Below are 27,158 nucleotides of genomic sequence, written 5' to 3' on the forward strand. Positions count from 1 at the left end.
TCAGCACATATTACACTTCACTTGTGTGATCAGCACATATTACACTTCACTTTCTGATGATCAACACACATTACACTTCACTTGTGATATAATCTTCTTCATCTAAGCACGTTTAACACCTGAGATATAATAGCGTTTCTTCCTCAAATGTGATTTCAATATTTTGTTGACAGTTAATCTGTGTATTCCAAGTTTACCTGACTTGTCAGTGTCAACTGACGTACGTGGTTCTTCATCCATAACATTTATTGCATTCATAACCTTTTCAGAGACACGTGGACGTCCAGATCTTGGCTTATCATGAAAATATCCTATTTTTTTAAATTTATTAGCAATTTACAGATTGTCTTGTCTATAGGACCGAGCTTGTAAAATTTTCTTTCGAACTCATGTCTGATTCCTTTGTATTTCTTTCCTTTAATACACAGTGTTACAACCACCACATTCTCACACATTCATCTTCATAAATACTGATATCATTAATTTACCGAAATAGCTACTTACTTTTATAAAAATCATAGTATTAATACCACATATCATCTACAGTATTGAGCAAAATATTTACATAATTTGTAACAATAAGGTCATTATTATTAAAATGGAATACCAATATAGTTGGTTTTGTCAAACTAAGAAATGCATGTTTTATTAAACATCTAAGTATGAAATTTGTATAATAAAACAGGATCTATGAACACAGTACAACAACAAAAATTATAACATAAATATGAAATTGTTATAGATAGCGTCTATAACCTGATATCAGTTCATATTAAAGATCCAGTACTTGGTTTGTCTTTATTGTACTTTGATAACTTTCCATGTGGCATTATGTCGATAAGGTTATTGATGTAATACATCGTAATTTCATCTTAATTAGTTACTACATGGCGGGACAACTAAGCTAGAGAAGCTGGTTTAAGGTCGCTGTTAACAATTTTCAGTCTCAAATCTATCCGAAAGTTCTTAATAGGATTACAATCTGGAGACTTCGTTGACTAGAGCAATCTTGTAATGTCTACCCGGTCGAGATAAGTATCTTGGAACGCAAAGTTAATGCTAAACTTTGCCATAATATACGAAATAAATATCTTCCCTTGTAATGTCTGAAGGAGAAGCAAGTGACCTTTACTTGGAGAATATTAAAAGCAACTTTTCAATCATGATAAATAGCTGCCCAAACATGTACTGCACCACCTCCTGTGTGTTCTCTATGGGAAAGATAGTCTTTTCTGATTTGTTCTCCAGGCAAACGAGGAGCATGTATCCTATCAGTTTTGATAAACTAGAAACGGGACTCCTCTGAAATTATTACATGTTTCCAATATCCTAACTGAAAGTTAACATGCTGTCTTGCCCAAGTAGCATAGTAACAGGTTCAATTTTGGTTAATATTGATTTGTAGTTAGAACTTCTTGCAAAATAACTTTGTTTTGTTAGTCTTCTACTCATTGTTCTTCTGAACACCCTGAGATGAACGTATTCATAAAATTCGGAACATAAATTATTGTAAGACTTCTTTCGAACACGTTGTGTTAACCTGATCAAACCGGCAGTAGTTTATGAACATCTACCAGTAGACTTTCCTGGAACAAAGTTTCCTGTAGTCTGATGACGCCCCATGATTCTTAATAAATCACACTTGGTGGTGCCCCACTGTTCTGTCAACGTCAATTGCTTCATACCATTTTCGGACAGTCAAATAATTTGACCTCTATTACCTTCGGCACATGACGAGTCACAACTTTACACAGTGTACAAAGAAATTGTCTGAACTAAGCGTCGATCTGATTTGTAAAATATTATTCCAAAACCACATTTTTCGTACAAAACAAATGTATATGTGTGTTTTGTACACATTATTTGGCAAAATTAAAGGAAGCCTTACCTAAACAACAACTCAAGCCCAAAATAAACCAATACAAACGAACACCTTTATATCTATATTAATAAATATATCCAACATCTAAGCACGCCCTCTACATTCCTACACTTAATTACACACCCGCCATCAAACATGTGGTCAGCTACCGGTCAGTAACCCATTCTTTCTTTCCGAACCTGACGATGACCAAAGAAGGTCGAAACGTTGTTTGCTCCTCTACATAGTGCTTTCTCTATCCATACCAGCCGTTTTTAAGTACATAATTTTCTCTAGAAGTGGGTTTTCTCGTCATCACGCAGAGATTCAGCTAACAGAGGGGATCCTGCAGTTGTAACTCGTTATAAACAAATACACTAATAGATGAAAAAATATTCGGGTTGTGAGACTAAACAAGTTAACAAAGGAATGTGGGAACTCGTTAAAAGTAACACTAGCGAGAACAATTTGGATAAATTAACTGATAAAGTTACGTAGAAAAAAATAATACCATAAATTTGAATCTCTCCCTCTGCATTACCAAGACTGTTGTCAGCAGTGCACTTGTATGTCCCCAAATCAGTTGATTGGATATCTCTAATTCTAAGAACTGTTCGGATTTTGTAATCTTTGACTGCTACATCTATTTCGCACTTCTTTCCCGGTGAAATGTTTCTTCCGTTATTTTTTTTCCAAACAATATCTGGGAAAGGCATTGCTTCGATATGACACTCAACAAGACTGTATCCCCGAGATGAACGTTTACTTGTTTGTTTTCTACCGTCACCTCAGGTGAGACTTGAAACGAAAAAAACAAACATGATAGTATGAGTTCATATTACAACAGGAAATAATTACAACATAAAGATGCAGGAAGAGCTATTTGTGAATAGACATTTCTGGGTTTAATTTGTAAACAGCAAAATCAAACGAATAATAATGGGTGGATATGTAGGAATAATGAACTTATCTTGATATTGTCCAAACCAAATTATTTAAATAGGGAAACATTAACACAAATAATTGCTTACATTAACTGGATAATAAAACAGTTTAATTATTAACGTAGGTTAAATTAACTGGATAATAAAACAGTTTAATAATTATTAACGTAGGTTAAATTAACTGGATAATAAAACAGTTTGGCACTCATATCGACAATATTTATAATTATTAACGTAGGTTAATAGAACATTCTAGTTAATAGCACTATTATTAATAGGTCATACCAAATATCACAAATTCCTCTTAATATGGTGTCAGAAACTATGTCATGACATAACATGATATATTCTACAAATGGTCACATTCTGTGTTATAATCCTACAATCACAACCCTTATCATATTAACTAACACAGCTACAAAATTATCACAATAAACGTGACCGAACATGTCCTTCAGTTACAGCAGTTAGAAAGTTGGAGCGAAAGTGATAGTTTAATGTTAGCATGAGAAGAAATAAAATGAATTAGATATAGTGCAATAAATAATATCGTGGGGTAATATAGCTGAGTTACTGATTAGTTACTCACCCATTGTGCAAAGTGACTTCTTCATAATCAGGCTTCTTATAGTGGTAGAATGTATATTATTTGTACCTATCTTTCTGCTTACCAAAGTTAACCAATACAGGATCTTAAAAATATATAGTATTGATGCTACTAATTAAGTTGAACATGATTCAAGATCCTTATGTAATTTCGTCTGTTAAAGGACAAATTAACCATAATAGAAATTTTCCTGATTAAAAAACATATGGTATTATATTCAGGCCCAGCGACCCTGGAAACTTACTCCTAAGTCTCAACATATCTGGGTAACCTTCCAGGTGTGTTTCATCCACCCTTTTTTTCTTTCTTATTAGGGACTTACGTTATATAAATAGAGAAACATCCCGGTTCATCTGGCCCCAAAACTAAGTTGGGTCCTGCAAAACTGTGGAAGGAGTTTACAGACAAAGAAACACATAATGTCAGGCAGGTTTATATAGGGATGGCTTGGATTGTTCATCAAAATGGTATTTTAAATATCCCTTCAATAGGTCATTAGAACTTTACAATTCTGCGCAATGTTTCCCTTTATGGTAATGTCTATGTAATGACTGAGTCACAAGTTCTGGTAATGTCTGCAAATATCATAACAAAGGTTGAATTTCTTGTTTTTTTTTCATCTGTTTCTTTTCAGTATTGATGACGTCAAAGTGTAGACACATTCCGTAAACATGTTCACGTTTTGACAGCATATTATGGATCATGGTATCTTCTTCCGTTTTTGAACTAGGACGATTCTAAACTTGTGGGCTGATCTGGGCTAGCTGATATTACCGCTGCTGGCAGTCTGTCTTAAGAGTTTTCAATAGGAATCAGGTGGACATGATGCTGGCCAGACCATTCTGAAGATAATGTCATCTATCAGACACTAATTAACTATCCTAGTCCTGTTATATCTTGCATTTCCATCCATTAAAATAAAAGTTGAACCTAAGACTTCTTCGCATGGCTTAAAACAACTTTCGGAATCTCATTAATGTATCAATTGTATCCAAAGCAGCATCTTGCATGACGTGTGACCAACGAGACTGATACAAAACCAATTCATCATTGAGTCATATCCATACCAGTGAGCTTCTATCATGTTACAATCTGCATATCACTCATTAGGTTGTCTCCACACTCGAGTGCACATTCATGTAAGTCCAGGCAGTATCTAATGCAGATGTTCCATGTATTTTCAGTGTTTGGACTACTGGTCTTCTGAGTCTCAGACCAGGTACTTGCAATCTGTTTCTAGATGGAGATAGTGACTTGCTACACATTGATGTCTTATGTCCACCTTTACTGTTTCTTGAATGCAATTCCAAATCCTAGAGACCACTGGAACTTAAGACAGCAGTAACCCTTTTTGAAACATCTTTATTTGTCATGAGATCTTCTGCACTCAAAAATGGCTCCTGCGTGATATCAAAGTGAACTGAATGAGAGATTAAATCTGTAAAATGTAATTTGGAAGTTTCCAAATTGTCTACAACTGTCTAATTAAAGAACGAAAAGGTGCTTCCAATAATTTAAAAATTCCAAGAATAGGAAGTGACCCACTACAAAGGTCATGCTTGACCACGCAGTCTAAAAAAAAGCACCTGGTGTATTGCAGAACACATGACAAACAAAATACTTACAGAAATATTATTAATTCTACCTAATAAAGCTATTATTAGCATAGTACCATATTAGTACATCTTGAGAAGTATATATCTACGTATATTAAGTGGGTTGAAAGATAGTGAAATGTTATCTTATGACTAGATTCCACATGAGATCAAATAGCAAAAACTATCAAGTGTTTGTATGAATTTCATTATATTTCTCTCATTTGTACAACGCGTAACCAAAACAACTCCGTTTTATTTGATATATTTTAACGCCCCTCGCTAGCTAGTGCCGCGGTAAGTCTACAGATTTACAACCCTAAAATCAGGGGTTCGATTCCCATCGGTGGGCTTAGCAGATAACCCGATGTGGTTTTGCTATACGAAAACACACACAAACATTTTAAAGATATTTTTTGTCATTTATAAAATCTTACAAGTAACACTTTTCGTTGATAAGTGCGGAAAGTTAAGATGTTCATTCCGTTAATGTTGGATGATCGTCTTCTTGTGGCTCAAAGGGACGTTTATATCTTTACAAAACTAAAATCTGGGCTACGATTCCCCAAAACGCTTATAGTTCCTTCTGTACTTTTGTTTGTTTAAAAAAACAAGAGTAATTTGATTACGTCATAATTATTATTGTATTTTGTTATTATTAAAACTATACAGACACAATTACTGTAAAAAGTCTGTTCAGCAAAAGTCGACAAAGATAACTTAGCACACGTCACAGACAATGTAATATTAAGATTAGATTAAAATTTTAAAATAATGATTTTCATTAATTAGTAAAAAACAGGTTCACAATAGATTTAGTCCGACATGATTTATTAACTACCGAAAGTACCATTAACCGTGAGAGTCCCAAACTGATGTAATAATGCATTTTCAAACACAGAATTAAAATGTTAAGAAAAGTACAATTAATTATCTATATTCACTACCAGTTGATTTTCATGTACACTCTAAGTACGTAGCATGCTCAGACCTGAACTTATTTTGATATTTTAATAATTTTAACTGTTTATAAATAAAAATAGACTACCTAATATCTAAGGGGGGTTTGCTACGTCACCACATAGTAACCTAAATTAATTTAACTGTATATAAATAAAAATAGACTACCTAATATTTAAGGGGGGTTTGCTTCGTCACCACATAGTAACCTAAATTAAGTTAACTGTATATAAATAAAAATAGACTACCTAATATTTAAGGGGGATTTGCTACGTCACGTAACCTAAATTAATTTAGGTCAATAATACGGTATTTCGTTGAATTTATTATTTAGTATTATACACTGGACCAACTGTTTAATGATTCTATACATATATGTGTGTGTGTGATAAATGTTTCTTTTCTTTCTCACCAGAGGTGAAATTTAAAATAAAGTCTGCGAGGTGGAGGCCCAGTAGCTTGTTTGATTGGTTGTACAGTTTGTTGTGGACTATTGTGAACTACAGTTTTGCCTATTTAAAGACAACCAGCACAGCTTGGGTCACCAGACCAAGAACTACTATTAGGCCTCTAATAATGGTGAAGTGTGTATAACTGATGAAGACGGAGCAAGTTATACTGCAAATAATTTGAAATCTTACCACACTGTCACAGTCTATGTTCGCTCATCTAATCGCCCTCTATCTGACAAATTTGTTTCTTGACGATAGATTTGCAGCATAGTATCAAATGCGAACGGGTCAGTCGTAAAGTTGTCACATCCAAAGCACACTACTCCTTTCTGAAGGCTTTCCATAAAACATACTGTGTAATAGGATGACGGTTTTCAAGCCACCCGTATCAACAGTAAAATCAAATATACATCCATAGTCGCTGTTTTTGGTGACTTTATCAGTGTGTTTGCCTATGGACTAGTATAAAACTCCATTTTATTATCCAACATTCTGAGACATGAGGCGGTTGATCTGAAAAGTCACAGAAGCCATTTGTATACATATGACGTGTGTCATTCTTCCAGACGGAATCTTCCTTGATTGTATTTCGTCGTGTTGCCTGGGTTAGGTCAACAGCCTTTGCCACAGACCTTTAAATTCATTGATTTTAGTCTCTTACGAAATATCACACTTTTTATCGTGGCTGGAATACGACTTACTCCAAGTTTCTTTCTGGATGATCCTGATAACCCAAGTAGGTTTTTATTCAGTTGTTTCCATGTCGTTATGTAGAAGGAATATCTCAGGTTTGGAAATTCTCATTACCGATTTGAACAACTCTTAGCATATGAATATTTGGGTCAGAAAGGGGTGTTATATGTCTTTCAAAGTACTGTAGTATCATACCAGATACATAACAAAAAACTGTCTCAAATGAACTTTCGGAGACGACTTTAGTGAGTACTGAAGAATACATATCATAAATATATAATTATCTTATAATAAAGGACCTGAAGAGGTTTGTTTGTTCTTTTATTTTAATTTTCGCGCAAAGCTACTCGAGGGCTATCTGCGTTAGCTGTCCCTAATTTAGCAGTGTAAGACTAAAGGGAAGGCAGCTGGTCATCACCAATCACCGCCAACTCTTGAGCTACTCTTTTACCAACGAATAGTGGGATTGACCGTCACATTATAACGCCCTCACGGCTAAAAGAGGGCGAGCACGTTTGGTGCGACCGGGTTTCGAACCCGCGACCCTCGTATTACGAGTCGAACGCCTTAACACGCTTGGACATACTGGGATGACCTGAAGAGGACGTTATCTTGTAAAAACATCATACATTTATAATAACGTTTTTCATTACCCTGTCAAACCGTCTCAAGATGTTTATTTCTCAAAAAGTTCGTTCCTATTTATCAAACCAGGTCACAATGTATTTCTAAACATGTCGTCTTTGCATCAAACCAGGTCACAATGTAGTTCTAGTAGATGTCGTCTCGGCATCAAACTAGGTCACAGTGTAGTTATAGTAGATGTCGTCTCAGCATCAAACTAGGTCACAATGTAGTTATAGTAGATGTCGTCTCGGCATCAAACTAGTCACAATGTAGTTATAGTAGATGTCGTCTCGGCATCAAACTAGGTCACAATGTAGTTATAGTAGATGTCGTATCGGCATCAAACTAGGTCACAATGTAGTTATAGTAGATGTCGTCTCGGCATCAAACTAGGTCACAATGTAGTTATAGTAGATGTCGTCTCGGCATCAAACTAGGTCACAATGTAGTTCTAGTAGATGTCGTATCGGCATCAAACTAGGTCACAATGTAGTTCTAGTAGATGTCGTATCGGCATCAAACTAGGTCACAATGTAGTTCTAGTAGATGTCGTATCGGCATCAAACTAGGTCACAATGTAGTTCTAGTAGATGTCGTCTTGGCATCAAACCAGGTCACAATGTAGTTCTAGTAGATGTCGTCTTGGCATCAAACCAGGTCACAATGTAGTTCTAACAGGTGTCGTCTTGGCATTAAACTAGGTCACGATGTAGTTCTAACAGGTGTCGTCTTGGCATCAAACCAGGTCACAATGTAGTTCTAACAGGTGTCGTCTTGGCATCAAACTAGGTCACAATGTAGTTCTAATAGGTGTCGTCTTGGCATCAACTAGGTCACAATGTAGTTCTAAGAGGTGTCGTCTTGGCATCAAACTAGGTCACAATGTAGTTCTAACAGGTGTCGTCTTGGCATCAAACTAGGTCAAAATGTATTTTTAACAGGTGTCATCTTGGCATCAAACTAGATCACAATGTAGTTCTAATAGGTGTTGTCTTGGCATCAAACTAGGTCACAATGTAGTTCTAGTAGATGTCGTATCGGCATCAAACTAGGTCACAATGTAGTTCTAACAGGTGTCGTCTTGGCATTAAACTAGGTCACAATGTAGTTATAGTAGATGTCGTCTTGGCATCAAACTAGGTCACGATGTAGTTCTAACAGATGTCGTCTTGGCATCAAACCAGGTCACAATGTAGTTCCAACAGGTGTCGTCTTGGCATCAAACTAGGTCACAATGTAGTTCTAACAGGTGTCGTATCGGCATCAAACTAGGTCACAATGTAGTTATAATAGGTGTCGCCTTGGCATCAAACTAGGTCACAATGTAGTTCTAAGAGGTGTCGTCTTGGCATCAAACTAGGTCACAATGTAGTTCTAACAGGTGTCGCCTTGGCATCAAACTATGTCACAATGTAGTTCTAACAGGTGTCGTATTAGCATCAAACTAGGTCAAAATGTATTTTTAACAGGTGTCATCTTGGCATCAAACTAGATCACAATGTAGTTCTAATAGGTGTTGTCTTGGCATCAAACCAGGTCACAATATAGTTCTAACAGGTGTCTTCTTGGCATCAAACCAGGTCACAATGTAGTTTGAAAGATGTCGTTCGATTACGACTTTATAGCTGTTGTGTTTGTCACGTGACTTGTTTCGCTTGTTAAGCATTGTTTTAATGTAATGTACTCAACTGTTATGGTTTACAAAATTAATACAGTAATTACGAATATTATATACCCAACAAACAAAGCTCTAATAATTAAATGATTTTGTTTCTATTCTAATTCGGGTTTACATGAATATTTACATCTGTATCACGTCCAAATAAAAAATATAATTTTAATACACTTATATAAATCATCTATAAAAAGAATATAATTGGTGTCTTATATTTGTATCGAACATCCTAATTCTTGACATGAATTGTAGTTCTAAAAAACACGATCTGAAGACATTAGAAACTTCGCCGACCACGATCCTTGTGGCGCACGATTTTCAAACACTTTTGGCCACATTGTATCAAAACGAGTGTAAGACATTTGAGTCATATGATAATTCAAATAATTCTTGCTACAATCATTGAATCATAGTATATAGAAATGGTTGAATATTACGACCTCTTGAAGACATTAACACATTGCAAGGTACGATCTTTTGGGATTTAGAGTCAGGTACCTAATTGCTACACAGGGTATTATATCTTTAACAGTTATTTGGATCGCTTACATTGTGAAAAGACCCTACTTTCATTTCACTAATACCATCCTAGTTCGCCGTCTCATGACAAATATTAATAATCAGCTAATGGCTTTATTCTGTTAATGATTTACGATAATAGAAAATCGCCCACTTTGACATGCAACATAAAAGGGATTTATTTTCCAGTTTTATAAACTGTGTTTTGTTTCCCTATCAAACGCCCTGACAAGGCCATCATTTCACTTTATTATTCTCTAGCTTTTCCGAGATATTTTTTTCCAGCAAGATAGCAATATGTACAAAGAAGAAAAATGCTAGAACTTATCAGAACGTCTTCCAGACAATGTACATAGAATAAGGTAGAGTTACTTTAATCCAGTGAACCAATCACCACAAAGGTTAGTTCAAAAGATGATACCCTTGAAGAACGTACCGAGACTAAGCCAACAAGAACTGTAGATGAACAGTTATTTTACTAAAAAAAGATACTTACATTTAGTAGCGGAAGTACTTATCTCCAGATTAAAAAGGTTGAACAGGACTTCCTTTTTTGTTGTTGTTGACATATCTGCCTTCTTCTCTAATATCAGGTTTTAGATGGAGATGGACGAAACAGTAGTATGGTATGACAGTAATATTAATTGTAGTTTGTGTGGCAGTAATGTTAATACTAGTTAGTATAATATTAATGTGTGGTAGTAATGTGAGAGTAGTTTTGTATGGTAGTAACATTAACTGTAGTTTTGTATGGTAGTAAAATTAACAGTAGTTTTGTACAGTAGTAATATTAACATTATTTGGTGTGGTAGTAATATTAACTGTGGATTTGTACGGTATTAATATTAAGAGTAGTTTTGTATGAAAGTATTATTATGTGCAATTTTGTAGAGTAGTAATAATAACATTAGTTTGTGTGGTAATAATATTAACTGCAGTTTTGTATGGTAGTAATATTAATAGTAGCTGGTAAAGTAGTAATATTAACAATAGTTGGTGTGGTAGTGATATTAACTGTAGTTTTGTAGGGTATTAATATCAACTGTAGTTTTATAAGGTACTAATGTTAACAGTAGTTGGTATGGTAGTAACATTAACTGTAGTTTTATATGGTAGCAATGTTACAGTAGTTGGTATGGTAGTAATACCTAGTATTAATTATACTCTAGTCTATAGAAAAATTAACTTTTAAGAAACCTACATTATATTGTTTCCTCTCTTTTATTCTAGTCTAGAAACTACAAATTTAAGAATGATACTTAAAAGCTATATTTTTCTATTTACATTGGAAAGAGCTTCGATCCAGGCTTTTAAAATAGTAAATAAAAATACATCTGAGGTCATATGATTCCAAACCCTATTGCGTGTGAGAAGTGTGGTTTGTTTTAACTACAAGTTTTGTTTACAATACTTACAATGGACCTGTAATAAGATTCTTTGGCTCACTGAAGTTGGCACTCCATTAATCGCTATACACAAGTATGCTCCATTGTAACTACGGTTTACGTGGACCAGACTCAGGCTTTCGCTGACAAGATTGGAATCTGAAATATTTTAACGGTTTCACTTTATCTTCAAGTAAAAATAATCTGACTTACACACACAAAAAATACAGCTATGTTTATTCCTTCTCTAGCCACACATATTTGAACGAGATCTGTAGATAAACTGATCCCTGGTTTTTGTACTTTACATCTATATCCGTAAGTTTAATTCAGTGTTTCTACATATTAGTATGACGTTGATAGCAGTTTAAGTCCAGTATCAATGGTAATTGTGATTGTGCTAATTACCACCTTAACTTTAAGGGACGTATAGATAAGAAAGGTTACATTAGAGAGCAAGTCATCACGTTTTATACCTACATTTATCCATAAAATAAAACATGAGCACTCAAACTGTAGACAGTTACTACGACACGCTGGTTTACTGTTTCTTGAAGAGGTAAATATAGAGAAAGTGAAACAATACAAATAATCTGAGGCACACCGGATTCAAACTGTTAATAATCTGAGGCATACCGGATTCATACTGTTAATAATCGGAGGCATACCGGATTCATACTGTTAATAATCTGAGACATACCGGATTCATACTATTAATATTCTGAGGCATACCGGATTCATACTGTTAATAATCTGAGACATACCGAATTCACACTGTTAATAATCTGAGACATACCGGATTCAACATGTTAAAAATCTGAGGCATACCGGATTCCAACTGTTAATAATCTGAGACATATCGGATTCATACTGTTAATAATCTGACGCATACCGGATTCATACTGTTAATAATATGAGGCATACCGGATTCATACTGTTAATAATGTGAGACATACCGGATTCATACTGTTAATAATCTGAGGCATACCGATTCAAAATGTTAATAATCTGAGGCATACCGGATTCAAACTGTTAATAATCTGAGGCATACCGGATTCATACTGTTAATAATCTGAGACATACCAGATTCATACTGTTAATAATCTGAGATATACCGGATTCAACATGTTAAAAATCTGAGGCATACCGGATTCAAACTGTTAATAATCTGAAGCATACCGGATTCAACATGTTAAAAATCTGAGGCGTACCGGATTCAAACTGTTAATAATCTGAGGCATACCGGATTCATACTGTTAATAATCTGAGGCATACCGGATTCATACTGTTAATAATCTGAGGCATACCGGATTCAAACTGTTAATAATCTGAGGCATACTGGTTTCAAACTGTTAATAATCTGAGGTACACCGGATTCAAACTGTAATAATCTGAAGCATAACGGATTCATACTGTTAATAATCTGAGACATACCTGATTCATACTGTTAATAATCTGAGGCATACCGGATTCAACATGTTAATAATCTGAGACATACCGGATTCATACTGTTAATAATCTGAGGCATACCGGGTTCAAACTGTTAATAATCTGAGGCACACCGGATTCAAACTGTTAATAATCTGAGGCATAACGGATTCATACTGTTAATAATCTGAGGCATACCGGATTCATACTGTTAATAATCTGAGACATACCGGATTCATACTGTTAATAATGTGAGACATACCAGATTCATACTGTTAATAATCTGAGGCATACTGGATTCAAACTGTTAATAATCTGAGGCATACCGGATTCATACTGTTAATAATTTGAGGCATACCAGATTCAAACTGTTAATAATCTGAGGCATAACGGATTCATACTGTTAATAATCTGAGACATACCGGATTCATACTGTTAATAATCTGAGGCATACCGGATTCAACATGTTAATAATCTGAGGCATACCGGATTCATACTGTTAATAATCTGAGACATACCGGATTCATACTGTTAATAATATGAAGCATACCGGATTCATACTGTTAATAATCTGAGGCATACCGGATTCATACTGTTAATAATCTGAGGCATACCGGATTCATACTGTTAATAATCTGAGACATACCGGATTCATACTGTTAATAATCTGAGACATACCGGATTCATACTATTAATAATCTGAGGCATACCGGATTCATACTGTTAATAATCTGAGACATACCGGATTCATACTGTTAATAATCTGAGGCATACTGGATTCATGCTGTTAATAATCTGAGGCATACCTGATTCATACTGTTAATAATCTGAGGCATACCGGATTCATACTGTTAATAATCTGAAGCATACTGGATTCAACATGTTAAAAATCTGAGGCATACCGGATTCATACTGTTAATAATCTGAGGCATACCGGATTCAAACTGTTAATAATATGAGGCATACCGGTTTCAAACTGTTAATAATCTGAGGTACACCGGATTCAAACTGTAATAATCTGAAGCATAACGGATTCATACTGTTAATAATCTGAGACATACCTGATTCATACTGTTAATAATATGAGGCATACCGGATTCAACATGTTAATAATCTGAGACATACCGGATTCATACTGTTAATAATCTGAGGCATACCGGGTTCAAACTGTTAATAATCTGAGGCACACCGGATTCAAACTGTTAATAATCTGAGGCATAACGGATTCATACTGTTAATAATCTGAGGCATACCGGATTCATACTGTTAATAATCTGAGACTTACTGGATTCATACTGTTAATAATATGAAGCATACCGGATTCATACTGTTAATAATCTGAGGCATACCGGATTCATACTGTTAATGATCTGAGGCATACCGGATTCATACTGTTAATAATCTGAGACATACCGGATTCATACTGTTAATAATCTGAGGCATACCGGATTCATACTGTTAATAATCTGAGACATACCGGATTCATACTGTTAATAATGTGAGACATACCAGATTCATACTGTTAATAATCTGAGGCATACTGGATTCAAACTGTTAATAATCTGAGGCATACCAGATTCATACTGTTAATAATCTGAGGCATACCGGATTCAAACTGTTAATAATCTGAGGCATAACGGATTCATACTGTTAATAATCTGAGACATACCGGATTCATACTGTTAATAATCTGTGGCATACCGGATTCAACATGTTAATAATCTGAGGCATACCGGATTCATACTGTTAATAATCTGAGACTTACCGATTCATACTGTTAATAATATGAATCATACCGATTCATACTGTTAATAATCTGAGGCATACCGGATTCATACTGTTAATAATCTGAGGCATACCGGATTCATACTGTTAATAGTCTGAGACATACCGGATTCATACTATTAATAATCTGAGGCATACCGATTCATACTGTTAATAATCTGAGACATACCGGATTCATACTGTTAATAATCTCAGGCATACTGGATTCATGCTGTTAATAATCTGAGGCATACCGGATTCATACTGTTAATAATCTGAGGCATAACGGATTCATACTGTTAATAATCTGAGACATACCGGATTCATACTGTTAATAATCTGAGGCATACTGGATTCATGCTGTTAATAATCTGAGGCATACCGGATTCATACTGTTAATAATCTGAGACTTACCGGATTCATACTGTTAATAATCTGAGACTTACCGGATTCATACTGTTAATAATCTGAGGCATACCGGATTCATACTGTTAATAATCTGAGGCATACCGGATTCATACTGTTAATAATCTGAGACATACCGGATTCATACTATTAATAATCTGAGGCATACCGGATTCATTTTGTTAATAATCTGAGACATACCGGATTCATACTGTTAATAATCTGAGGCATACCGGATTCATGCTGTTAATAATCTGAGGCATACCGGATTCATACTGTTAATAATCTGAAGCATACTGGATTCAACATGTTAAAAATCTGAGGCATACCGGATTCAACATGTTAAAAATCTGAGGCATACCGGATTCATACTGTTAATAATCTGAGACTTACCGATTCATACTTTTAATAATATGCAGCATACCGATTCATACTGTTAATAATCTGAGGCATACCAGATTCATACTGTTAATAATCTGAGGCATACCGGTTTCATACTGTTAATAATCTGAGACATACCGGATTCATACTATTAATAATCTGTGGCATACCGATTCATACTGTTAATAATCTGACACATACCGGATTCATACTGTTAATAATCTGAGGCATACCGGATTCATACTGTTATTAATCTGAGGCATACCGGATTCATACTGTTATTAATCTGAGGCATACCGGATTCATACTGTTAATAATCTGAGGCATACCGGATTCATACTGTTAATAATCTGAGGCATACTGGATTCAACATGCTAAAATCTCAGGCATACCGGATTCAACATGTTAAAAATTTGAAGCATACCGATTCAAACTGTTAATAATCTGAGGCATACCGGATTCATACTATTAATAATCTGAGGCATACCGGATTCAACATGTTAAAAATCTGAGGCGTACCGGATTCAAACTGTTAATAATCTGAGGTATACCGGATTCATACTGTTAATAATCTGAGGCATACCGGATTCATACTGTTAATAATATGAGGCATACCGGATTCAAACTGTTATTAATCTGAGGCATACCGGATTCATACTGTTAATAATCTGAGACATACCGGATTCATACTATTAATAATCTGAGTCATACTGGATTCATACTGTTAATAATCTGAGGCATACCGGGTTCAAACTGTTAATAATCTGAGGCACACCGGATTCAAACTGTTAATAATCTGAGGCATAACGGATTCATACTGTTAATAATCTGAGGCATACCGGATTCATACTGTTAATAATCTGAGACATACCGGATTCATACTGTTAATAATGTGAGACATACCAGGTTCATACTGTTAATAATCTGAGGCATACTGGATTCAAACTGTTAATAATCTGAGGCATACCGGATTCATACTGTTAATAATTTGAGGCGTACCAGATTCAAACTGTTAATAATCTGAGGCATAACGGATTCATACTGTTAATAATCTGAGACATACCGGATTCATACTGTTAATAATCTGAGGCATACCGGATTCAACATGTTAATAATCTGAGGCATACCGGATTCATACTGTTAATAATCTGAGACTTACCGGATTCATACTGTTAATAATATGAAGCATACCGGATTCATACTGTTAATAATCTGAGGCATACCGGATTCATACTGTTAATAATCTGAGGCATACCGGATTCATACTGTTAATAATCTGAGACATACCGGATTCATACTGTTAATAATCTGAGACATACCGGATTCATACTATTAATAATCTGAGGCATACCGGATTCATACTGTTAATAATCTGAGACATACCGGATTCATACTGTTAATAATCTGAGGCATACCGGATTCATGCTGTTAATAATCTGAGGCATACCTGATTCATACTGTTAATAATCTGAGGCATACCGGATTCATACTGTTAATAATCTGAAGCATACTGGATTCAACATGTTAAAAATCTGAGGCATACCGGATTCATACTGTTAATAATCTGAGGCATACCGGATTCAAACTGTTAATAATCTGAGGCATACCGGTTTCAAACTGTTAATAATCTGAGGTACACCGGATTCAAACTGTAATAATCTGAAGCATAACGGATTCATACTGTTAATAATCTGAGACATACCTGATTCATACTGTTAATAATATGAGGCATACCGGATTCAACATGTTAATAATCTGAGACATACCGGATTCATACTGTTAATAATCTGAGGCATACCGGTTCAAACTGTTAATAATCTGAGGCACACCGGATTCAAACTGTTAATAATCTGAGGCATAACGGATTCATACTGTTAATAATCTGAGGCATACCGGATTCATACTGTTAATAATCTGAGACTTACTGGATTCATACTGTTAATAATATGAAGCATACCGGATTCATACTGTTAATAATCTGAGGCATACCGGATTCATACTGTTAATGATCTGAGGCATACCGGATTCATACTGTTAATAATCTGAGACATACCGGATTCATACTATTAATAATCTGAGGCATACCGGATTCATACTGTTAATAATCTGAGACATACCGGATTCATACTGTTAATAATGTGAGACATACCAGATTCATACTGTTAATAATCTGAGGCATACTGGATTCAAACTGTTAATAATCTGAGGCATACCAGATTCATACTGTTAATAATCTGAGGCATACCGGATTCAAACTGTTAATAATCTGAGGCATAACGGATTCATACTGTTAATAATCTGAGACATACCGGATTCATACTGTTAATAATCTGTGGCATACCGGATTCAACATGTTAATAATCTGAGGCATACCGGATTCATACTGTTAATAATCTGAGACTTACCGGATTCATACTGTTAATAATATGAATCATACCGGATTCATACTGTTAATAATCTGAGGCATACCGGATTCATACTGTTAATAATCTGAGGCATACCGGATTCATACTGTTAATAGTCTGAGACATACCGGATTCATACTATTAATAATCTGAGGCATACCGGATTCATACTGTTAATAATCTGAGACATACCGGATTCATACTGTTAATAATCTCAGGCATACTGGATTCATGCTGTTAATAATCTGAGGCATACCGGATTCATACTGTTAATAATCTGAGGCATAACGGATTCATACTGTTAATAATCTGAGACATACCGGATTCATACTGTTAATAATCTGAGGCATACCGGATTCATGCTGTTAATAATCTGAGGCATACCGGATTCATACTGTTAATAATCTGAGACTTACCGGATTCATACTGTTAATAATCTGAGACATACCGGATTCATACTGTTAATAATCTGAGGCATACCGTATTCATACTGTTAATAATCTGAGGCATACCGGATTCATACTGTTAATAATCTGAGACATACCGGATTCATACTATTAATAATCTGAGGCATACCGGATTCATTTTGTTAATAATCTGAGACATACCGGATTCATACTGTTAATAATCTGAGGCATACTGGATTCATGCTGTTAATAATCTGAGGCATACCGGATTCATACTGTTAATAATCTGAAGCATACTGGATTCAACATGTTAAAAATCTGAGGCATACCGGATTCAACATGTTAAAAATCTGAGGCATACCGGATTCATACTGTTAATAATCTGAGACTTACCGGATTCATACTTTTAATAATATGCAGCATACCGGATTCATACTGTTAATAATCTGAGGCATACCAGATTCATACTGTTAATAATCTGAGGCATACCGGTTTCATACTGTTAATAATCTGAGACATACCGGATTCATACTATTAATAATCTGTGGCATACCGGATTCATACTGTTAATAATCTGACACATACCGGATTCATACTGTTAATAATCTGAGGCATACCGGATTCATACTGTTATTAATCTGAGGCATACCGGATTCATACTGTTATTAATCTGAGGCATACCGGATTCATACTGTTAATAATCTGAGGCATACCGGATTCATACTGTTAATAATCTGAGGCATACTGGATTCAACATGCTAAAAATCTCAGGCATACCGGATTCAACATGTTAAAAATTTGAAGCATACCGGATTCAAACTGTTAATAATCTGAGGCATACCGGATTCATACTATTAATAATCTGAGGCATACCGGATTCAACATGTTAAAAATCTGAGGCGTACCGGATTCAAACTGTTAATAATCTGAGGTATACCGGATTCATACTGTTAATAATCTGAGGCATACCGGATTCATACTGTTAATAATATGAGGCATACCGGATTCAAACTGTTATTAATCTGAGGCATACCGGATTCATACTGTTAATAATCTGAGACATACCGGATTCATACTATTAATAATCTGAGTCATACTGGATTCATACTGTTAATAATCTGAGGCATACCGGATTCAAACTGTTAATAATCTGAGGCATACCGGTTTCAAACTGTTAATAATCTGAGGTACACCGGATTCAAACTGTAATAATCTGAAGCATAACGGATTCATACTGTTAATAATCTGAGACATACCTGATTCATACTGTTAATAATATGAGGCATACCGGATTCAACATGTTAATAATCTGAGACATACCGGATTCATACTGTTAATAATCTGAGGCATACCGGGTTCACACTGTTAATAATCTGAGGCACACCGGATTCAAACTGTTAATAATCTGAGGCATAACGGATTCATACTGTTAATAATCTGAGGCATAATGGATTCAACATGTTAATAATCTGAGGCATACCGGATTCATACTGTTAATAATCTGAGACTTACTGGATTCATACTGTTAATAATATGAAGCATACCGGGTTCATACTGTTAATAATCTGAGGCATACTGGATTCATACTGTTAATGATCTGAGGCATACCGGATTCATACTGTTAATAATCTGAGACATACCGGATTCATACTATTAATAATCTGAGACATATCGGATTCATACTGTTAATAATCTGACGCATACCGGATTCATACTGTTAATAATATGAGGCATACCGGATTCATACTGTTAATAATGTGAGACATACCGGATTCATACTGTTAATAATCTGAGGCATACCGGATTCAAAATGTTAATAATCTGAGGCATACCGGATTCATACTGTTAATAATCTGAGACATACCAGATTCATACTGTTAATAATCTGAGATATACCGGATTCAACATGTTAAAAATCTGAGGCATACCGGATTCAAACTGTTAATAATCTGAAGCATACCGGATTCAACATGTTAAAAATCTGAGGCGTACCGGATTCAAACTGTTAATAATCTGAGGCATACCGGATTCATACTGTTAATAATCTGAGGCATACCGGATTCATACTGTTAATAATCTGAGGCATACCGGATTCAAACTGTTAATAATCTGAGGCATACTGGTTTCAAACTGTTAATAATCTGAGGTACACCGGATTCAAACTGTAATAATCTGAAGCATAACGGATTCATACTGTTAATAATCTGAGACATACCTGATTCATACTGTTAATAATCTGAGGCATACCGGATTCAACATGTTAATAATCTGAGACATACCGGATTCATACTGTTAATAATCTGAGGCATACCGGGTTCAAACTGTTAATAATCTGAGGCACACCGGATTCAAACTGTTAATAATCTGAGGCATAACGGATTCATACTGTTAATAATCTGAGACATACCGGATTCATACTGTTAATAATCTGAGACTTACCGGATTCATACTGTTAATAATATGAAGCATACCGGATTCATACTGTTAATAATCTGAGGCATACCGGATTCATACTGTTAATAATCTGAGGCATACCGGATTCATACTGTTAATAATCTGAGACATACCGGATTCATACTATTAATAATCTGAGGCATACCGGATTCATACTGTTAATAATCTGAGACATACCGGATTCATACTGTTAATAATGTGAGACATACCAGATTCATACTGTTAATAATCTGAGGCATACTGGATTCAAACTGTTAATAATCTGAGGCATACCGGATTCATACTGTTAATAATTTGAGGCATACCGGATTCAAACTGTTTATAATCTGAGGCATAATGGATTCATACTGTTAATAATCTGAGACATACCGGATTCATACTGTTAATAATCTGAGGCATACCGGATTCAACATGTTAATAATCTGAGGCATACCGGATTCATACTGTTAATAATCTGAGACTTACCGGATTCATACTGTTAATAATATGAAGCATACCGGATTCATACTGTTAATAATCTGAGGCATACCGGATTCATACTGTTAATAATCTGAGGCATACCGGATTCATACTGTTAATAATCTGAGACATACCGGATTCATACTATTAATAATCTGAGGCATACCGGATTCATACTGTTAATAATCTGAGACATACCGGATTCATACTGTTAATAATCTGAGGCATACTGGATTCATGCTGTTAATAATCTGAGGCATACCTGATTCATACTGTTAATAATCTGAGGCATACCGGATTCATACTGTTAATAATCTGAAGCATACTGGATTCAACATGTTAAAAATCTGAGGCATACCGGATTCATACTGTTAATAATCTGAGGCATACCGGATTCATACTGTTAATAATCTGAGGCATACCGGATTCAAACTGTTAATAATCTGAGGCATACCGGTTTCAAACTGTTAATAATCTGAGGCATACCGGATTCAAACTGTAATAATCTGAAGCATAACGGATTCATACTGTTAATAATCTGAGACATACCTGATTCATACTGTTAATAATCTGAGGCATACCGGATTCAACATGTTAATAATCTGAGACATACCGGATTCATACTGTTAATAATCTGAGGCATACCGGGTTCAAACTGTTAATAATCTGAGGCATACCGGATTCAAACTGTTAATAATCTGAGGCATAACGGATTCATACTGTTAATAATCTGAGGCATACCGGATTCATACTGTTAATAATCTGAGACTTACTGGATTCATACTGTTAATAATATGAAGCATACCGGATTCATGCTGTTAATAATCTGAGGCATACCGGATTCATACTGTTAATGATCTGAGGCATACCGGATTCATACTGTTAATAATCTGAGACATCCGGATTCATACTATTAATAATCTGAGGCATACCGGATTCATACTGTTAATAATCTCAGGCATACTGGATTCATGCTGTTAATAATCTGAGGCATACCGGATTCATACTGTTAATAATCTGAGGCATAACGGATTCATACTGTTAATAATCTGAGACATACCGGATTCATACTGTTAATAATCTGAGGCATACTGGATTCATACTGTTAATAATATGAGGCATACCGGATTCAACATGTTAATAATCTGAGACATACCGGATTCATACTGTTAATAATCTGAGGCATACCGGGTTCACACTGTTAATAATCTGAGGCACACCGGATTCAAACTGTTAATAATCTGAGGCATACCGGATTCATACTGTTAATAATCTGAGGCATACCGGATTCAAACTGTTAATAATCTGAGGCATAACGGATTCATACTGTTAATAATCTGAGACATACCGGATTCATACTGTTAATAATATGAGGCATACCGGATTCAACATGTTAATAATCTGAGACATACCGGATTCATACTGTTAATAATCTGAGGCATACCGGGTTCACACTGTTAATAATCTGAGGCACACCGGATTCAAACTGTTAATAATCTGAGGCATAACGGATTCATACTGTTAATAATCTGAGGCATAATGGATTCAACATGTTAATAATCTGAGGCATACCGGATTCATACTGTTAATAATCTGAGACTTACTGGATTCATACTGTTAATAATATGAAGCATACCGGATTCATACTGTTAATAATCTGAGGCATACCGGATTCATACTGTTAATAATCTGAGGCATACCGGATTCATACTGTTAATAATCTGAGACATACCGGATTCATACTATTAATAATCTGAGGCATACCGGATTCATACTGTTAATAATCTGAGACATACCGGATTCATACTGTTAATAATGTGAGACATACCAGATTCATACTGTTAATAATCTGAGGCATACTGGATTCAAACTGTTAATAATCTGAGGCATACCGGATTCATACTGTTAATAATCTGAGGCATACCGGATTCAAACTGTTAATAATCTGAGGCATAACGGATTCATACTGTTAATAATCTGAGACATACCGGATTCATACTGTTAATAATCTGAGGCATACCGGATTCAACATGTTAATAATCTGAGGCATACCGGATTCATACTGTTAATAATCTGAGACTTACCGGATTCATACTGTTAATAATATGAATCATACCGGATTCATACTGTTAATAATCTGAGGCATACCGGATTCATACTGTTAATAATCTGAGGCATACCGGATTCATACTGTTAATAATCTGAGACATACCGGATTCATACTATTAATAATCTGAGGCATACCGGATTCATACTGTTAATAATCTGAGACATACCGGATTCATACTGTTAATAATCTCAGGCATACTGGATTCATGCTGTTAATAATCTGAGGCATACCGGATTCATACTGTTAATAATCTGAGGCATAACGGATTCATACTGTTAATAATCTGAGACATACCGGATTCATACTGTTAATAATCTGAGGCATACTGGATTCATGCTGTTAATAATCTGAGGCATACCGGATTCATACTGTTAATAATCTGAGACATACCGGATTCATACTGTTAATAATCTGAGACTTACCGGATTCATACTGTTAATAATATGAAGCATACCGGATTCATACTGTTAATAATCTGAGGCATACCGGATTCATACTGTTAATAATCTGAGTCATACCGGATTCATACTGTTAATAATCTGAGACATACCGGATTCATACTATTAATAATCTGAGACATACCGGATTCATACTGTTAATAATCTGAGACATACCGGATTCATACTGTTAATAATCTGAGGCATACTGGATTCATGCTGTTAATAATCTGAGGCATACCTGATTCATACTGTTAATAATCTGAGGCATACCGGATTCATACTGTTAATAATCTGAAGCATACTGGATTCAACATGTTAAAAATCTGAGGCATACCGGATTCAACATGTTAAAAATCTGAGGCATACCGGATTCATACTTTTTAATAATATGAAGCATACCGGATTCATACTGTTAATAACATGAAGCATACCGGATTCATACTGTTAATAATCTGAGGCATACCGGATTCATACTGTTAATAATCTGAGGCATACCGGTTTCATACTGTTAATAATCTGAGACATACCGGATTCATACTATTAATAATCTGTGGCATACCGGATTCATACTGTTAATAATCTGACACATACCGGATTCATACTGTTAATAATCTGAGACATACCGGATTCATACTGTTATTAATCTGAGGCATACCGGATTCATACTGTTATTAATCTGAGGCATACCGGATTCATACTGTTAATAATCTGAGGCATACCGGATTCATACTGTTAATAATCTGAGGCATACTGGATTCAACATGCTAAAAATCTGAGGCATACCGGATTCAACATGTTAAAAATTTGAGGCATACCGGATTCAAACTGTTAATAATCTGAGGCATACCGGATTCATACTATTAATAATCTGAGGCATACCGGATTCAACATGTTAAAAATCTGAGGCGTACCGGATTCAAACTGTTAATAATCTGAGGTATACCGGATTCATACTGTTAATAATCTGAGACATACCGGATTCATACTGTTAATAATTGAGGCATACCGAATTCAAACTGTTATTAATCTGAGGCATACCGGATTCATACTGTTAATAATCTGAGACATACCGGATTCATACTGTTAATAATCTGAGGCATACCGGATTCATACTGTTAATAATCTGAGGCATACTGGATTCAACATGCTAAAAATCTGAGGCATACCGAATTCAACATGTTAAAAATTTGAGGCATACCGGATTCAAACTGTTAATAATCTGAGGCATACCGGATTCATACTGTTATTAATCTGAGACATACCGGATTCATACTATTAATAATCTGAGGCATGCCGGATTCATACAGTTAATAATCTGAGACATACCGGATTCATACTGTTAATAATCTGAGGCATACTGGATTCATGCTGTTAATAATCTGAGGCATACCGGATTCATACTGTTAATAATCTGAGGCATACCTGATTCATACTGTTAATAATCTGAAGCATGCTGGATTCAACATGTTAAAAATCTGAGGCATACCGGATTCAACATGTTAAAAATCTGAGGCATACCGGATTCATACTGTTAATAATCTGAGGCATACCGGATTCATACTGTTAATAATCTGAGGCATACCGGATTCATACTGTTAATAATCTGAGACATACCGGATTCATACTATTAATAATCTGAGGCATACCGGATTCATACTGTTAATAATCTGAGACATACCGGATTCATACTGTTAATAATCTGAGACCTACCGGATTCATACTGTTAATAATATGAAGCATACCGGATTCATACTGTTAATAATCTGAGGCATACCGGATTCATACTGTTAATAATCTGAGGCATACCGGATTCATACTGTTAATAATCTGAGACATACCGGATTCATACTGTTAATAATCTGAGACCTACCGGATTCATACTGTTAATAATATGAAGCATACCGGATTCATACTGTTAATAATCTGAGGCATACCGGATTCATACTGTTATTAATCTGAGGCATACCGGATTCATACTGCTAATAATCTGAGGCATACCGGATTCATACTGTTAATAATCTGAGACATACCGGATTCATACTATTAATAATCTGAGGCATACCGGATTCATACTGTTAATAATCTGAGACATACCGGATTCATACTGTTAATAATCTGAGGCATACCGGATTCATACTGTTAATAATCTGGCATACTGGATTCATGCTGTTAATAATCTGAGGCATACCGGATTCATAGTGTTAATAATCTGAAGCATACTGGATTCAACATGTTAAAAATCTGAGGCATACCGGATTCATACTTTTTAATAATATGAAGCATACCGGATTCATACTGTTAACAATCTGAGGCATACCGGATTCATACTGTTAATAATCTGAGGCATACCGGTTTCATACTGTTAATAATCTGAGACATACCGGATTCATACTATTAATAATCTGTGGCATACCGGATTCATACTGTTAATAATCTGAGGCATACCGGATTCATACTGTTATTAATCTGAGGCACACCGGATTCATACTGCTAATAATCTGAGGCATACCGGATTCATACTGTTAATAATCTGAGACATACCGGATTCATACTATTAATAATCTGAGGCATACCGGATTCATACTGTTAATAATCTGAGACATACCGGATTCATACTGTTAATAATCTGAGACATACCGGATTCATACTGTTAATAATCTGAGGCATACTGGATTCATGCTGTTAATAATCTGAGGCATACCTGATTCATACTGTTAATAATCTGAGGCATACCGGATTCATACTGTTAATAATCTGAAGCATACTGGATTCAACATGTTAAAAATCTGAGGCATACCGGATTCAACATGTTAAAAATCTGAGGCATACCGGATTCATACTTTTTAATAATATGAAGCATACCGGATTCATACTGTTAACAATCTGAGGCATACCGGATTCATACTGTTAATAATCTGAGGCATACCGGTTTCATACTGTTAATAATCTGAGACATACCGGATTCATACTATTAATAATCTGTACATACCGGATTCATACTGTTAATAATCTGAGGCATACCGGATTCATACTGTTAATAATCTGAGGCATACTGGATTCAACATGCTAAAAATATGAGGCATACCGGATTCAACATGTTAAAAATTTGAGGCATACCGGATTCAAACTGTTAATATTCTGAGGCATACCGGATTCATACTATTAATAATCTGAGGCATACCGGATTTAAAATGTTAAAAATCTGAGGCGTACCGGATTCAAACTGTTAATAATCTGAGGCATACCGGATTCATACTGTTAATAATCTGAGGCATACCGGATTCATACTGTTAATAATATGAGGCATACCGGATTCAAACTGTTAATAATCTGAGGCATACCGGATTCATACTGTTAATAATCTGAGACATACCGGATTCATACTGTTAATAATCTGAGGCATACTGGATTCATGCTGTTAATAATCTGAGGCATACCGGATTCATACTGTTAATAATCTGAGGCATACCTGATTCATACTGTTAATAATCTGAAGCATACTGGATTCAACATGTTAAAAATCTGAGGCATACCGGATTCAACATGTTAAAAATCTGAGGCATACCGGATTCATACTGTTAATAATC

The 27,158-nt window shown here is 35.2% G+C and overlaps 1 protein-coding gene across 1 annotated transcript in view; it reads right to left on the reverse strand.

Moving 5' to 3' along the window:
- LOC143242023 (lachesin-like) overlaps positions 1 to 27,158 on the reverse strand; it is an 88,675-nt gene that overhangs the window by 41,075 nt on the left and 20,442 nt on the right. The window contains exons 4-5 of the mRNA XM_076485365.1: positions 11,349 to 11,477; positions 10,328 to 10,389 (exon numbers count right to left, since the gene is read on the reverse strand). Coding sequence (XP_076341480.1) covers positions 10,328 to 10,389; positions 11,349 to 11,477 — 191 coding nt within the window. The remainder of the gene's footprint in view (positions 1 to 10,327; positions 10,390 to 11,348; positions 11,478 to 27,158) is intronic.

The sequence above is a fragment of the Tachypleus tridentatus genome, unplaced genomic scaffold (genome assembly GCF_004210375.1).
Source record: "Tachypleus tridentatus isolate NWPU-2018 unplaced genomic scaffold, ASM421037v1 Hic_cluster_1, whole genome shotgun sequence".
In the NCBI taxonomy this organism is placed as follows: Eukaryota; Metazoa; Arthropoda; class Merostomata; order Xiphosura; family Limulidae; genus Tachypleus; species Tachypleus tridentatus.